The sequence below is a fragment of the Zootoca vivipara genome, chromosome 7 (genome assembly GCF_963506605.1).
Source record: "Zootoca vivipara chromosome 7, rZooViv1.1, whole genome shotgun sequence".
NCBI classification, from domain to species: Eukaryota; Metazoa; Chordata; class Lepidosauria; order Squamata; family Lacertidae; genus Zootoca; species Zootoca vivipara.
The window spans coordinates 71348027-71364735 of record NC_083282.1 but is presented as its reverse complement, the minus strand read 5'-3'; the positions used below and the strand labels follow the sequence as shown (position 1 = coordinate 71364735).

Below are 16709 nucleotides of genomic sequence, written 5' to 3'. Positions count from 1 at the left end.
TGCTGCTCTGTTACAAAAGCAGTCGAGAGAGGCTCTTGGCACCGAGGTGCCACACAACGCAAACACGCTGGGTGGGGAAGCAACACCCGGCGCTCTTCCATTGATTATTTCGCTTTTGCGAGTGCTCCAACTCCGCTGCCTCCTTGCAGGAGTCCTTTCTCCGGCGTCGAGTTCCCGTGCAGAAGCATCATCTGCTTAATTATATTGATCTCCCCCTCCCTCCCTCCCTCCCTCCCTCCTTGCCTCCCTCCTCCCGGATCGCCTTGTGCCAAAACAAGACGGGATGCATAATTGGGGGTTTTGCAGTTGCTGAGGTCAAGGCAAGTGACGGGAGCGAGTGCGTGGCGTCCGCCCTCCCCTACTCTGAGCGAGAGACGGCGAGCGAGAAAAGGCAAGCGTTAGGACTCGGGGGAAATCTCTCTCTTTCTCTGCTCCCCCCCCTCCCGCCTCCTCCTCCTTCCCCTTCGCTTCTTCAATCAGCTTGTGCTACTCATCAGATCAGGGATAGCTGAGGCTTCAGCTGTGTGCGCCAGAGAGCCGCTCTCCCAACTCCTCGGTCGTTCCAATGCAAGGGATGTTTGCAAGGCGCGCGGAGAACCATCGGCTGTGCTGCTGCTGCTGCTCCCGCTACCACCCTGGGCAGGGGATGTGAACTCCTTTAAAGAATGACTAGGATTGCCACGATTGCCATTCTTTTGCAGCTGTTGCAAAAAACCGGGGGACAGGGCTTCGCAGGTAAGGGGCGTTGGGCTCTGGCCGCGTGCCTCCGTGCAGCGGGAGGAGGTGGGTGCCTTGAACTCCGAGCAGCGCTCCTCAAGACGACCGTGGGCGCTGCGTCGCGTCCTCCCTTTCCTTCCGGGTGTGTAGCTGCGAGTGTGAAAGGCTAGGTCAGATGGTCATTCCTTGCACGGTGGAAGCTGGACTCCAGGCCCCGTTTACTTGGGAGTCAGCTCCATTGAACTCAGTGGGACTTGCTTCTGAGTAGACCTATATACGTTTTTTGGTGTGTGTTTTTTTTAAAATTGCATTGTATTCGCTGGCTGTCTTGGCTTGTGGGAGATAGACTTCGCACGATGGGTGTCCAGAGCTTATCTGGCAAACTCTAGGTAGAAGCTGAGCTATAGGGAATATAGGCTTTTTGTGGTTTCCTTGCCCATCTTGTTACACACGCGCAACCATAAAACGCCAATCAGGAGGCAGCCTTGAGCTTATTTACCCGGGAGTAAGCCCCATTGAACTCAAGGAAGCTTGTTTCTGTGTAGGCATGCTAAGTACTGCACTAGTTTCTTCAAGTGTGATGAACACGGCTGAGGAACGAGGCTTCCATAGGCAACTGAAAATAAGGAAGCAGGTTAGAGTATTGTTGGCTTTTAGTATCAGAAATGGAACTTCCAAACTGTGTTGTGTTTGGCTTCATGGGATTTTTGTTGTTGTTGGGGGGGCACAATTAGACATGTCTTTATATTTTAAGGAGCCTGTTTTTAAAGAAAAAGAAAAAAAGTTGTGCCTTGTGTGATATTTGAAGGCATGCCTTCCTTTGGGGAGTCAAGGCACTCCAGTCCTTTTTATAGTAAACAGTTGGTCTCCCATCAAAGGAGGAGGAGGAGTGCCAAGTGTTTCAGAAATGTGCCACATCAGGCTGAGAAGTCCTACTGTACCTTTAAATCACAACTTGGGAATGTATTAATTGAAAGTTCATTGGGTAACTCCTCCACCCCTTTCCCCACCAACCTCAGGGATCTAAAGGGCTGGAACAACTTTCTTTGGATGGCTGACAAGTCTGATTTGTTAACTGACACTTGTCCACCGCTGTCATTTTAATCTTGAGAAAGGTTGTGTCTTGGAGCATACACAGCCAAAACCTAGAAGCCCTTTGGAATCTCATTCCCTTCATTCTTCAGTCAGAATTTCCTTGTGAGAGATGGTTCCTCACATGCTTTCTTTATCCTGCTATAAATTTCTCCCCCTCCCACCTTGTAGATCTAAAAAAAAAAAAAAAGGATTCCTCACATGTTTTCTTTGTCCTACTGTGGACTTTCTTTTATTTTTAAAAGTCCGTCTGAAAAGTAAATAATAATTACCTATATTTAAGAAAATGTCCATCTCGCCTACCTAGTTATTGAAAATTATTATTTTAAATGCCTACAACCCATTTATGGAGACAATAGCTGTAAAGCATGGCTACTTGGGTATTACAAGTATTGAGGCTCGACTCCAGCAACCTTCAGGCTTGAGCGCAATTCAGCAGAATGGTCTTTTGGGCTAAGAAGATGCTGAAAGATCAAAGAACTCTTGGCTGCTCTGTGAAATATACTCCTATTGGCAGAGCATGCAAATAGGGAGATCACTGTTCAGAAGCCTGCAAGAAATCTCTCCTTGAAGGCTTCTACTGAAAATGTTAAACTTAACTTTAAAAAAGGAAGGAATCTTAAGACTGGAAGTGACCCTATTACGCTCTGCAAAAGGCAGAGTGATCTGCATAATGTGCAACAGAAAGTAACTGAGTTACTGTATTTTGGACTTTGCTGGTCTGGTGTGGCTCAGATGTTTTGGACCACAGCTCCCATCATCCATGACCATTGGCCACACTGGTTGGGGCTGGTGGGAGATGTAGTCCAAAGGTTTATCAGATTGGGAAGGCTGCTATATGCCATGTACTGTATATCATTGTGGGGAAAGGAATAACATCTCAGATTTAATTCTAAAAAACTGACAAAGTCACCATTGTGAAACTCCTCCCATGAGAAGGGAGTTAAATATCCTTCCCACTGTTTGTGGCTGCTGAACAGAGGACTTCTGAGATGTGTAAATTTCAAGACAAGTTTAGACTAACATCCTGTTCCTACACATATCGACATGGAAATAACCCCCCATTTTCAGTAGACTTGCTTCTTCCTTTTTTTAGGATTGTTTCGTGAATTATCAACTTGTGCTTGAATCTTTACCATGTTGGATTCTATAGAACTTGCTTCATGCTTGCATCGTCAAAAAGCGGTGATCATATCAGCATTTGTTCTGCACTAAGTTCCACATAACTCAGCAAAACTTGCATAATATTTGTGCATTGCCCGTTACCATTATTGGTAACACAGCTTGCTAATGGCACATCCCCTACCTGGAGGGGCAGCCTGGAGGGTGTGTGTGTGTAATCTGTAAAATGGGGTAAGGGGGTAGATTGAGAGTTCATTATCAAACAGTAGCACTGTGGTCCTTTAATCTGAGTTTTGGTATCAATGTCCAAACTTTTATAAAGCGGAGGAGGAGGTGGGGGTGGAGCCAGAAATGGGAGAGATGGCGAACAAATGCAATTATAAAACTTAAAAGTGAATTGGGCCCCACAGATTAGCCAACGGGTCAGAAGCTTCCATTATCACTGTTTGTTAAGGAAGAAAGCCCGTGTTTGCTTTCTGTGATTGTGACTGCCACCTTTCACCCCTGCTTCAGTTGCCTGCTTTGCTGCTGAAAAAGATAAAAGAATCTTATTTATAGAAATGAACATGACTTGGTGAGCCACTTCTGTAAATGAGGTTATGGGAAGCGCTGGCTGTTTTATTTTTAAGATTACACTTAACCACCGAAGACTTAATGCCCTGTAACCAATTTGCATAGCTAATACTCTGATAATGAAAGCAAAGATGAAATAAACATTCACAAACGCCTCACCTCTCTGATGGATTTTCATGCCTAACCACATGAAAGCTTTCAACTGTTGCAGCCAGTGTATTTTCCCCATTGTCCATCAGATGGTGCTGCCTTCATAACTATTAGATGCAATTAGAGACTTGTCCACACAGGCTTTCCCATTGAGCTATGCTTTCAGTGCCTTTCCATCTTCTGTCTAAACTTCCAGGGTGTCCAGTTCTCTGAAGCTGGCTGTTGGAGTTTTGTTACTTGTTTGCAAAATAAAAAATGGATCGCAGAATATTGGGCCAAGATTGAAAAACCCAAGACTGAAGTGATATCTTGGTACTGCTTCCATCTCCATGTCCCATAAAAGTAAGCAGAGCTGAGGCAAATGCAAATTACAATCTTGTTTCTTGTGAAATTCTTGACCATCAACTTGTAGACTCAGGCTGCAGTCATAGCCCCACTTACCTGGAAGCAAGCCCCACCAAATTCAAAAGGACATGCTTCTGAGTAGACATGGTTAAGATTGTGCTCTTAGAGCAGTAGTTTTCAAACTTTCCTGCTACAGAGAACACATTCCACACACATTTATCTGCTTATGAACGGTTGTCTTCTGTGGACAGTTATAGGGAGGCAATGACAGCTTGTGCAGAGAAAATGTGTGAACTGAAAGCACCGTCTAGAGCAGGCATAGGCAACCTTGGCTCTCCAGATGTTTTGGAACTACAACTCCCATGATCCCTAGCTAACAGGGCCAGTGGTCAGGGATCATGGGGGTTGTAGTTCCAAAATATCTGGAGAGCCAAGGTCGCCTATGCCTGGTCTAGAGGCACTTATGAAAACCTCCACAGCTGCATATTGCATGGGGAGGATCGGTAGTGAAGAGCAGAGTGGGAATCTTCTCCATCATTACTGATTTTGTCACTGAGAAGCCCTTGATAAGCTTGAATCAGAACAATCCAGCATTCCCCCCCCCCCATACTTTTGGAAAGACCACAAGTGGGACATGAAACCCGTAGCTTTCACCTGCTGTGTTTGCCTCCAGTATTCTGTGGCCTGCTGCTTCTGTACACAAGAGATCCCATTTAGATCTCTCAGTGGCTATTAGCATTGATAGCTGCCCTTCATGAATGTGTCTATTCATCTTACAGAACCATCTCAGCCAATAGCCATCACCATGCCTTGTGGCAGCGAATCCTACAAATTATGCATTGTGTGAAGGGCTTTGTTCTGCCGGTCCTGAATCTATAGCCAATCAATGTCTTTATGTGAGTTCTAGGATGATGGGCTTTCCAAAGTTTGGAAAGCTGCATCCTAGCACTTCACATTTGGGGTGGGGAAAAAAATAAAATGACTGTTTGCCAAATGGGAATGTGTCACAATTAAGATGCAACTGACAGCAAGCCAGGGCATTTTCCCCACACATCTGTGGAAGTGATCACTTCTCACATAGCTCTGTGCACCACTTGTTAAACAATCATCTGTACTCATCTACTGTTAGAAGTTCCTTGCCAGACTGCTGCTGCTATTTCCTAACATGCATACCACTTGTGGTGAACGGTCAGTGTTTTCTCCGCAATTGTTTTCTCCGCAAAAAGAAAAGAAAAAGGCATGTAGCTCTTCCCTTAGGACTTTCAGATTTGTTCCACGGGTTTTCTTTGCAGGGCAGAATAGTAGAACGTTTCCTGTACTCTTTACATTGGAGTAGTCCATTCGCTTCAGAGTTGACATCTGAGGGGAGTGAAACACAGTATGTTTCATAAGTTCCCCTCGGACAGCAGTAGTCCATTTCAGCATATGTTAACTCTAACCACTGGCAGAATTCTTATTGGCATACACAGTTTGCATGAGCTTCACCAGTAAAGAATGGAGGGGAGTCTACCATCGAAGTTGACAATTGATACTGCTTTGGACTTACATATGAATATGTTCTATGGACGATCCCTGAATTAAGTCCGTAGCATTGGATAACTACTAAGGGAAGGAATGATGCTCCTGTTCAGGTGGTTTTTGGGTAGCAGATGGTGAGAAGTAGGGGATGGAAATGGTGGAGTGGATTTGTGGGGAGGTCTAGTTGGCTATGTAGCACGCCTCTCTCCAACATTTTGAATGTTTGTTGGAAGTCGCTTTGGGCACAGCTTATTGTGGAAAAATGGCATATAAGTAAAACCATTCTACAGTCGTACCTCGGGTTGCGAACACCTCGGGTTACGAACAACTCGGGGTACGAACTGCGCAAACCCGGACGTATTTTCGCTGCGTGTGCGTGCGCAGAAGCGCCGCGCGCATTTGCGCATGCGCAAAGCACGAAAATAGCGCTTTGCGCATGCGCAAAATGGCGTTTTCGGGTTACGAACTTTTCGGGTTACGAACTACGACCCGGAACGGATCACGTTCGTAACCCAAGGTACCACTGTACCTACTTACTTGGTGTCCAGCCCACCATGTCATTTCCCTGACTCTTAAGATAGTTTCCAAAAACTGCTGCTAGATTTTTTTTGCCTCTTGGGAATTTTATTGTTTTATCTGAATAGCAGTTTTTAGTTTCACTGTATGTTGATATATTAGTGTGTGTGTGTGTGTGTGTGTGGTCATATACACAAGTTTTTGGAAACCACTTAGAAACTTAGAAAACACATTATTTTTTGCCACTTAGAAAACACATTTTTAACATGAAAAAATACAAAATTATATAGGTATGAATTAAATAAATAAGTGCAACCCAGTGCCTTGTTATCATCCAGAATCCAAGAGCATCTGGGGGCGAATTTTGTATGCCTCGGGGTTTGTTTTGCCCTTTTCTGTGACCTTTCCTTTACATTACAAATTTAGCTGTAGCAGAGGCGTCATTTTCCTTCCAAATCTGTAGAATGATATGAATGCTTGGAATATTATCAGATGGACCATTGCGAAGAAAAATGCCGCATCATTGTATGAGGCAGCAGGTAAGGGCATTTTTGGCGTTAGAGGCAATGGAAGTTGAAAGTGGGTGGGGGCAGAAATGCAGAGAGATTTGGGAGTACAGTTAATTCACGTTACTAGCCCCCTGCCTTTGGTATGTTGGTCCTGTGCAAATGTAAGATGCTGAATGTGGCAACTGTTAACAATATAGCAATTTAACTACAAAATCACTTTCCCTTTCCTCTGGGGAACTTTTAGCTGTTCAGTCCAATGTTGTTTTCCTCTTGGCTGGCTTGATTTGTTTTTTTGCATAAAAGAACAATTAATGCTAAAAAGGCACTTGGAAAATAACAGCAGGAACTGGGTCTTTGCGTGTAAAAAGGAAAATAGTTACTGTACCTCCAATTTATATTGCACCCCCCCCTTGCAAATGTTTAGCCTTCTCTCTACACACTGTTTTGTCCTGTGTTTGTTTGAGGGAGCCCTAGAGCCTGCCACCCCATAAATGGTTTTTGGAACAGTGTGTGTGTGTGTGTGTGTTAGACAATTAATATTGAATACTGAAGTATCCTTTCTTTAAAATAAGGGATCACTGTTAGTTGCCATGGAAACTACTGTGCTGTCCAAAAAGGTAGATCTTAGTTTTGTGGAGCAGAGATTGGAGCAAAGGTTATTTCTTCTGGCAACTACTATTTATGATGTGCATTAAAACCTTTTGCAGCTAATAGACAAAATAAGATAAATTGATTTTGAGTATTTGTGGCTTTGAACGCTCCCTTAGTTCATGGATAGTTCATCGTCCTTGCCTTTAGCTTTTTAAATCTCTTACTTAGCTACCCCTCTACAAACAACTTACTTCTAGAGAAGTTGCGCTCAAGTCCAGAGGGTTACACCATAGAAAGAGTAATAAAAATTTGCTGTTGTTAAGCACATCTGCAGAAGAATGCAATATCTGTTTCCCTTAGCCTTGTGAGGACAGCAGGTCACTTTTGAATGAATGGTGCTAAACTAGGCAAGTGCCCACATCTGGCCAGGAACAGACTGTAGCTCGGTGGTAGAGCATCTGCTTTGAATGCCAGGGTCCCAGCTTCATTCCCCATCTTTTCAGGTAGGACTGGGTGAGACTCCCTGTTTGAGATCCTGGATAGTTAACTGCCAAGCATTGTAGACAGTGCTAAGCTAGATGGCCCCGGGTCTGATTCAGTATAAGGTAGCTCCCCGTGTTCCTATGTCCTTGGCCTAGGCCATGGTTCATTCATGGCAAGTTCTTCTTCCAGCTGAGCTGTTTGTCTCCAATGCAGATGATACCTCTGAGCAGACAGAAGCTGTGGTAGGTATGCTTAGATGGGAAGTCCAGCTCCGAGGGCCTTCTAGCGGTTCCCTCACTGTGAGAAGTGAGGTTACAGGGAACCAGGCAGAGGGCCTTCTTGCCAGTGGTGCTCTCCCTGTGGAATGCCCTCCCATAAGATGTCAAGGAGATAAAATAACTCTACAACTTTTAGAAGACACCTGAAGGCAGCCCTATATTGGGAAATTTTTAGTGTGTGGTGTGAGTGTGAGTGTTAGAACCCGTCGAGGGTGGCTGGGGCAATCCATATGGATAGGCGAGGTAAATAAAAATAAAAATAAATGATGGAGACTGCAACAGCTATTCCAACCATCTTTTCTTCTTTGGTCCTCTCTCCTTCCACACCAACTTGTGGCATATCTGTAGCCCTGTAGCCCACACATGTGGGAAGGGAAGGGAAACCTCTCCTAGGAGGTGAGAAGCTGTGCCCCATGGCTTGATTCAGTGCTGGGAGCTAAAGGAATTCCTGGTCACAGCCCTGCAAACACTACCTGCATGACAACGATAGAAGCAAAATGCTTGGTTCTTTGGTCCCTGACCTTAAGAATGGTTTGCCATCTGGATAAGGTGGGAGAAACTTCATTGATGGCATATTATGATACCACTTTAATGGTTACGTATTAATGTATTCTGCTTATTATATTCCCTGATTGAGTTTTTATTTTTAATAGAACAGACTGGCCACCTCCTTTGCATCGTGTGCAGTCTTATTATATTCACTTTCCCTTTGTTCAACTCTTTTAATAAACTCCCACTTCTCATCATGTGGCGTCATTTAGTGTGTGGAACTTCCTCCTCCCACTGGCCATTTTAATAAAGGTTATGCCTTTTCCCTTTGGATAACCTTCTCCTTGCAGATGGACTCCGCTTTTGCCGTTGTGGGAAGGTCATACCCATTAAGACACAGCCATGCTGTTTCTAAATGAACAACACTCTGCATATACGCAAACGATGACTTTCTCATGAGTCAGAGCTCTGTAGTCTGGCCCTGTGGGGTGCTGTAACAGCCTAAGCTCCCGCTGCAACTTGCTATTACAGCAGCCAAGGATCATATTTCCTTTATGGGAGAGAGGGGGGGGGAATGTTCTGTCTAATCTAAGCTAAGCATATCACATGCATCTTTTAATCAGGCCTTCTGTTTTTCCCCTCTCTCTTCCTAATAGCAGATAAGTGCATATAATCTTATCATGCAGTGATTCTGAAATGCAAAAAAAAAAAAAAATGCCTAGAACCAGATCCTGGTGCATTAAATAATATCAGAAGAGCGATTGTGATGACTTTATTAATATATAATGTAGCCCTTTGCTATAAAGTGAGCCAGTACTTATTTGGTATCTGCCCTTGCACAAGGAAAGCAGAGCTTAGATTTTAGGTAACCTATCAGTTTTCTGCAGACAAGGCTTTATAATGAGCAAAGCACAGACCTTGAGTTAGATCACTCCCCGCTCGCTTTGCTCTTTGTGTTAATGTGGAACTCAACTCCTTGCCTTTTTATTTCACTCAACCGCACCAGAGCAGTAGGTTTTGCTTTACTTGCCTTAATTCGGAGTTAAGAATGGCCATGCTGGTGTTCAGTAAAACAAAGCGGCTGGTGGAACAATCCTGTGCACATCTGCTCAAAAGTCAATCCTATTGAGTTCAAGGGGGTTTATTGCCAGGTAACTGCACATAGGATTGCACCCTCAGCCATTTACTTGACACATGCATTTTAGATGAAATGGAGTTTGATTGTGGTGGGAGAAGTTTGGTAGGGGGGACTGTTTGCATTGAGTAAATTAGCGAGAAAAACACCAAAATCAATATATTTCTATATGCAGGGTGTCAGTTTCCACATGGAAAGTGTAACACTTTCTGTAACAACTTCATGGTGAGTAATGGCATCTATTTTTCTAGAAAAAAAGCACTGGGTGTTAATCAGCTGGTGACTGTGGCTTAAAAGTGTTGACTTGCTTGCACGAATGAGCCAATGGACCACAGAGAATTTCCATATCCCCTCCAGCACAAGACATTTAAAACACCACCTGTTTTAAAAATTGAAAGGGCTCTAGATGTTGTGCAGGAATGGGGAACCTGTGACCCTAAAGGCAATCTGTCAGTGTCTGTCTAAATCTGTCAGTTTTATTTTTTTAAAGTTCAGATTTCCACATTTCTGCGTTAGTTTGTGCTTTTCTGTAGGTCTGCATAAAAATTCATCAGCATTAGGGCAAATTTATACTACTAATAATTTTCTTTTTGCAAGGAATTTCCCCAAAATGTTTTATATGCTGTTTTCACTAACATATGCATTTTTTTACACATACATATCCACCAGAGCTTTCCAAAAAGTGTGTCGTGACACATTAGTATGTTGGCTGCAGTGTGCAGGTACATTGCAGGGATGCTCCCCACGCTCTTCCCAGGGCTGGAATGGGATTAGTTTCATCTCTGGTTTGCTAGTTAAACTGAATTACTGTGTTGTGAAATAATGCATGTCTAAAAAGTGTGTCACCAACATGGAAAGTTTGGAAAACTTGGATATACACTACTCTGGAGCACATTATTTCTACGTAGAACTGGATTGCAAAATTCAGAGAAGTGCAAATTTCAAAGGAGAGATGTTTTCCAATTTGCATATTGTTTCAAGAAGTGCTAATTAGGTAGATTCACATTAAAATTTCTCCCCCGTTCTTGGTGACAATATGCAAAGATAAGTTACAAATTTGGAAATGTATGTACAGGCAAGTCACTGGCTGTGTGTTGTAAGGGACGTGGGTGGTGCTGTGGTCTGAACCACTGAGCCTCTTTGGCATGCTGATCAGAAGGTCAGCAGTTCGAATCCGCAGGATGGGGTGAGCTCCCATTGCTTTGTCCCAGCTTCTGCCAACCTAGCAGTTTGAAAGCATACCAGTGTAAATAGATAAATGGGTACCGCTGTGGCGGGAAGGTAAACTGTGTTTCCATGTGCTCTGGCACTTGTCCCGTTGTGCCAGAAGCGGTTTAGTCATGCTGGCCACATGACCCGGAAAGCTGTCTGTGGACAAACACCGGCTCCCTCAGCCTGAAAGCAAGATGAGCGCCGCAACCTCATAGTCGCCTTTGAATGGACTTAACTGTCCACGGGTCCTTTACCGTTACCTTTTTACCTGTGTACTGTAGAAAGCCGAGAATGGACACATGAAGATCCCCCAAAAAGAAATGCGAGAGAAAATGACTGTTTTCTCAAAACATGCCAAATGTTATTGGTGTCTTTTTACAAAGGATTCCTTTATTTTTCAGGGGGCTTATTTCGAAACTGACTTCTTCACTCAAAGGCATCTTCGGTCAAAACCACGTTTTCCTGTTACACTTTTGTGGTTACTGATTTTTAAGATGTAGGGAGCTCAGATGAAGGCAGCATTGGAGTCCTCCTTGCTTCACAGACCCCCTTCACCAAACAGAGATAATATGTGTGTGTGTCTGTTTGCCCCCACTGTATATAGTCCTGACCTCCAGGTGTTCAGCAAGTGATATGAACGAGCCTGCTTACATACAATTGTATGTGCACAGAATACTCTTTCATGATTGGGAACTTTGCTTTTCCTGAATTGTCCAGAGTTATATAAAAACTAGCAAAAAACACCTGTCTAAGAAGAGTCCTGCTGGACCAGGCCAAAGGACACACTTCTTTGAAGTCTCTCAGCCCCACCCACCTCACAGAGTGTTTGTTGTGGGGGAGGAAGGGAAAGGATATTGTTAGCCGCTTTGAGACTCCTTCGGGTAGTGATAAAGCAGGATATCAAATCCAAATTATTCTTCTTCTCTTCTTCATAACCAGGACAGCTCTCCTCCTTGTCGCTGCCAGCAACTAGAATTCCGAGGCATTCTGCTTCTGACAATGGAACATGGTCATCATAGCTCTTAGTCATGAATAGCCTTACCCTCCATGAATTTGTCCAATCCTCTTTTAAAGCAGGCCAGGTTGGTGGTCATCCACCACTATATCATGTGGCAGTGAATTCCATAGTTTAACAGTATGCAGTATTTTCTCTTGTCTGTCTCAAATCTTCCAACATTCAGCTTCCTTTCATGGCCCTGAGTGCCAGTGATATGGAAGAGGGAGAGAGAGAAACTGTACTCACTTTCTTCACACTATGCTTAATTTTATATGCATTTATGAATTTCTCTAATACTTGCCTCTTTTTCTTTGAACCAAAAAGGTCCAACTTTTGTAACTATAGGGTAGTTGCTTCATCCCTTTCACTTTTCTGTGGTGCCAAAATTCAGTCATCTCTATCCTATTTACCTTATTCACTGGCTTCTGGCAAATGTGCCACGCAGAGAACTTGTTGTCAAAGCTTCTGTAGGCTTAATAGTTGATCTAAAACTTGATGACACTCAAGCACACTTCTGATTCAAAAAAAAAGTTTGGCAAATGGTTTGCCTTGGAGAATTAAATTCTTTCTGGAGAAGCAAAAATATTAACAGCACAGATAAACATTTTGCCTTGATACAGTATATTGGACTACAATAACTGTAGGATACAGTTGTGATGACTCCCTCCCCTGTTAGATTTGTGTAGGCTTTGGATGTCTTCATTTATTTAAAGTCTTTTAAACCTGCTCTTCAGACTCCTAGCTTACAGTAATCAATAATAAGTTTGTCCCTGCCTTTGGAATTACAATGTAAGAGACATGACACAAAAGGAAAAGGAATTGGGAGGGAGGAGGAAAGCTTGGGCACTTCTTAGTTATAAGAGTATTATAAAAGTTCTCTCCCCCTCCCCCCGGGAATCAGCTGTTCCTTGTAGGAGTAAAATAACCTCCACATATGGCTTATAAAACATGCTTTAGCTACAGGGTTTCTGATTGAGTCAGGTGGATCTCTTTCTTGCTGTCCTGTAGGCCCTTGGTCGTCTGGCAATAGGTATAGAGCCTGGTGTCCTTCAGATATCCCCCTGCTGTACTCATCTGTTTCACTTTGTGGTGTGTATATGTGAGTGAGATGGATGGCTCCATGTTAGAATTCTAACCGAGTTTTAAATAGATTTTTTGTTTCTTTATAAATTTAGTTCTCATTAAAGTCACAAGTGATTAAATCCACGGAGCAGTCTCCAATTAAATGTAGCTTGTTTGACACTGTGTTCTGTTAGCGTGACTGTCTGTAAAGTGGGCTTTGCGCGTAAGTATCAAGCATTCAGCCTGATATCAAAGAGGTTATGCACTGGAATGTCTTCCTCCACAAACTACTTCCATGCCAGTAGAAAATCTCCCTCTCCAGCTTCAGCTATTTGCTGGATTTTGTTAAGTTTCTACAAATGGGTTTTACACAGTTTGATTTTTAACTTTTTGATTTGATTGTGCATACCTTCTAGCATACTTTGCACGCCATAATAAAATGAGAACCTGAGCAAGCATGTGGATAAACTGGAACACGTTGGATACCAATGTAGGGGTGGCAAGCTCACCGATAAGCAAGCATGCTTTTTTATCTGGCACAGAATTAACCCCAGAGGCTGCCAGGGCCTGAGAAATTAGAAGTCAGTGAACAGCCTCTGAATAATTAGTTGTCCTTGCGTGAACTTGCTAAGTAAATTGTATCTTTGCATAAGTATGTTTGTATAATACTATACATATGCATGGCTGTGCCTTCCTCCTCCCTTTGGTACAGCGATGAAGTGCCCATTATTTAACAGTGGAGCTTGGTAGCAAAATTGGAGAGCAGATGCTTTTAGCTTGGCAGTTTGCAAAATCTTGGGATCTAAATAAAAACAAGAGACATGGTTTTGATTAAACTCAGCAACAATAACCATCATGGCAGCTAACCACTAATAATTTAGAGAGGGCAATTGTAGGTATGCCTATACTAGTCTCGATATCCAAAATGAAGGCAGACATCTCATGAACAAAAGTCCTCATTGTTTAAGGGATCAGTTTCACACGCACACACACACGAATTTAAGCATCTTGGTAGTGTAGGGTTTTAGAAGACAGTACCATATTCTCAGAGCAGTGACTATAAGGAACATCTCCCCCTGAAATAAACTCTTTGCTGCCACCATATTTTGGAGGAGCAGAGCCAGGAGCTCCATGACACTGGATCTCACCCATGTGCTTGTGTAACAAGATGGTTCTCCCCCGCCCCATCCAGCAATCCTCTGTACACCCTCAGTATTGGCTCTGGAGGGTTGGGGTTGTCAGGAGCAGGTTTTGAGGGCACATAGAGTGGTTTGGAAGGGGGAGAAGGGAAACTGGAATACCCTTTGTGCAGGTGGCTGGACATCACTAGAAGTTGCTCATTGTTTGTTGCCCTTGGAAGCACCTGGTATTCTTAATGCCCCTGGAAATGACAATACGGTATTGTTTAGTCATTTAGTCATGTCCAACTCTTCATGACCCCATGGACCAGAGCACGCCAGGCACGCCTGTCTTCCACTGCCTCCCGCAGTTTGGTCAGACTCATGTTGGTAGCTTCAAGAACACTGTCCAACCATCTCGTCCTCTGTCGTCCCCTTCTCCTTGTGCCCCCCATATGGTATTATCTGCCTATTAATAGGAATTGGTTAGTGTGAAGTGTTGTACGTAGGATTTTTATATGGTGAATCATTATGATTGAAAAGCAGTATACAAATACTGATAATGGGTCTCGAGTAAGCTGGTTACTCAGAGTGAGTAAAGCGCAACATTGAAATCAATCTGAAAAGTGAGTCGTGACTAACGGAAGGCCAATTCACTTCAATGAGAATAAGTGCAACTAACTTAGGTTGCAGTCCTATATACGAAGTTGTTGTCGTGGACATTATGTGGATGTGTCTTTTGATAAACAAAATAGAGTGGATGGTTGGATGTGTGTATAAATTCAGCGGTGGTTAGTTTATTTTTTGGTTGCTGTTTTTTTAATGTTGTCAGTATTGGTTTATATATTATGAATGTTGTAGTATCCTATAATATGACTTTTGTTGTAATTGTGCTGTTTAGCTTATTTTTTAGTTGCTTTACTAATAGATTGTAATTGTTTTACTGATGGTTTGTTAATTATTCTATTTGATTGATGTATTTGTGATGTTCTATTTTGTTAGTGTCATTTATTGCTTGTAAGCTGCTTTGCAATTCATGTGAATGAGAAGTAGAATAGAAATTTAATAAATTAGTCAATTAATCAAAACTACTGCTTCTTCCATAAAAATTCTGTGAGCTGTGGTCTAGTCTGTTCAGGGTGCTGAGTTTTGTTAGGAGACCCCCATTCCCCCCTCTGAGCTACAATTCCCAGAATTGCCCAACAATCAACTCTGCTTCCCAGGGAACTCTGGGTATTGTAACTCTGTGAGGGGAATAGGGCTCTGATAACAACTCCCAGCATCCTTGGCAAATTACAGCTTCCATAAATCTTTGGGGGAAACCATGACTCCTAAAGTCCTAAATATATTATTATTATTATTATTATTATTATTATTATTATTATTGTTATTGTTATTGTTATTGTTATTGTTATTGTTATTGTTATTGTTATTGTTATTATGTGGTGTAATAGTGCTTTGGATGTGTGGTGTGGATGTGGCCATAAATATCTCTAGGAAGCTCACCAGTAGGGCATGCTGGTGTTAAGCAATTTACCATTGTTTGTTCCCGGTATCTAGCAATTAGCGGCATACAGCTTATGAACATGGAGTTAATGTGATAATGCAATTTTCTAAATTTTAATGGAGAGGTGCAAAACATTCTCTCCAGTGTAGTGAGATACTCTGCATATTCTTTGGAATAATTTGTGTGGTTTCCCAAAGTTAACGATGGCATTTGCATGATGATGATGTACTGCAATCATGACCCAATACAAATGCATTATCTATAATATGTAATTATATGTGGAAGATGATTAAAGAGTAATGCATTCCAAGATGAATATGAATTGAGGACATTTCCCTCTGCTTTCCTTAGCAGCTCTTTGTAGTGTTCACCATTAATTAGTCTCCAAGTCAGCACATTCTAGTTATTTTGAAAAATGAATCTAACATGTTTTCTTCAGTATCAGAGCTGTACTGAGATTATTTTTTGTCATCTGAGAGAGAGGAAATGAACTACTTGCTTTTCTTTAGCTGAATATGGAGTGCAGTTCCCTTAATACCCAGATAGGGACCCTGTGGGGCTCCTAATCTTACTGGAGTACAACTCCCATTATCCCTAACCATTGGCTATGCTCACCTGGGAGCTGCACCAATAAAGTCTTAAGACGCACAGCTTCCCCACCACTACCTTAATGGACAAATCTGTCTTCTGAATATATATTAAAGCTGTACATTGTAGAAATAAGTTTCTTCATGCAACTATTAAGCATGCACAGCCTTTATTTCACTAGGTAATAAAGAATAGTCTTCAAAGTTTTGAATGTGGAGAGTGAAATGCCTGAGTCTCTGGGCAGGCGTTAGCTCCTCCAACTTGTAAATCAGGGCTGCATTCACTGGGCAGTTCATTGAATTCCCCTGACATTCCCTAACTGCATTATATTTGAGCTGGTGTTAAAAACCACTTCTGAGAACCTCATTGAATGGAGCACACAATTAGGGCTCATTTCTGTATTATTTGATTCCATTGGGAGTGCCATACCTCCAACATATCTCTGGTGAAAATAGGGACGTCCTATTCCATCATTGATGATGATGTACCACACTCATCTGACTGGGTTGCCTCAGCCACTCTGGGTGGCTTCCAAAATATATAAAAACATAATAAAACATTAAACATTAAAAAACGTTCCTATACTGCCTTCAGTTGTCTTCTAAAGGTTGTATAGTTACTTGCCTCTTTGTCTCGGGGGGTCACATAACCTAGAAAATTGTGGCAGGGAAGGGACGAAATTTGGGTTAGTTTACTGGCATACCCCA

The 16709-nt window shown here is 42.6% G+C and overlaps 1 protein-coding gene across 1 annotated transcript in view; it reads left to right on the top strand.

The window, feature by feature from the left end:
* Window positions 1–500: 500 nt before the first annotated feature.
* PTPRT (protein tyrosine phosphatase receptor type T) overlaps window positions 501–16709 on the top strand; it is a 585629-nt gene continuing 569420 nt past the window's right edge. The window contains exon 1 of the mRNA XM_060277267.1: window positions 501–735. Within this exon, the coding sequence (XP_060133250.1) occupies window positions 666–735 (70 nt within the window). The 5' untranslated portion in view covers window positions 501–665. The remainder of the gene's footprint in view (window positions 736–16709) is intronic.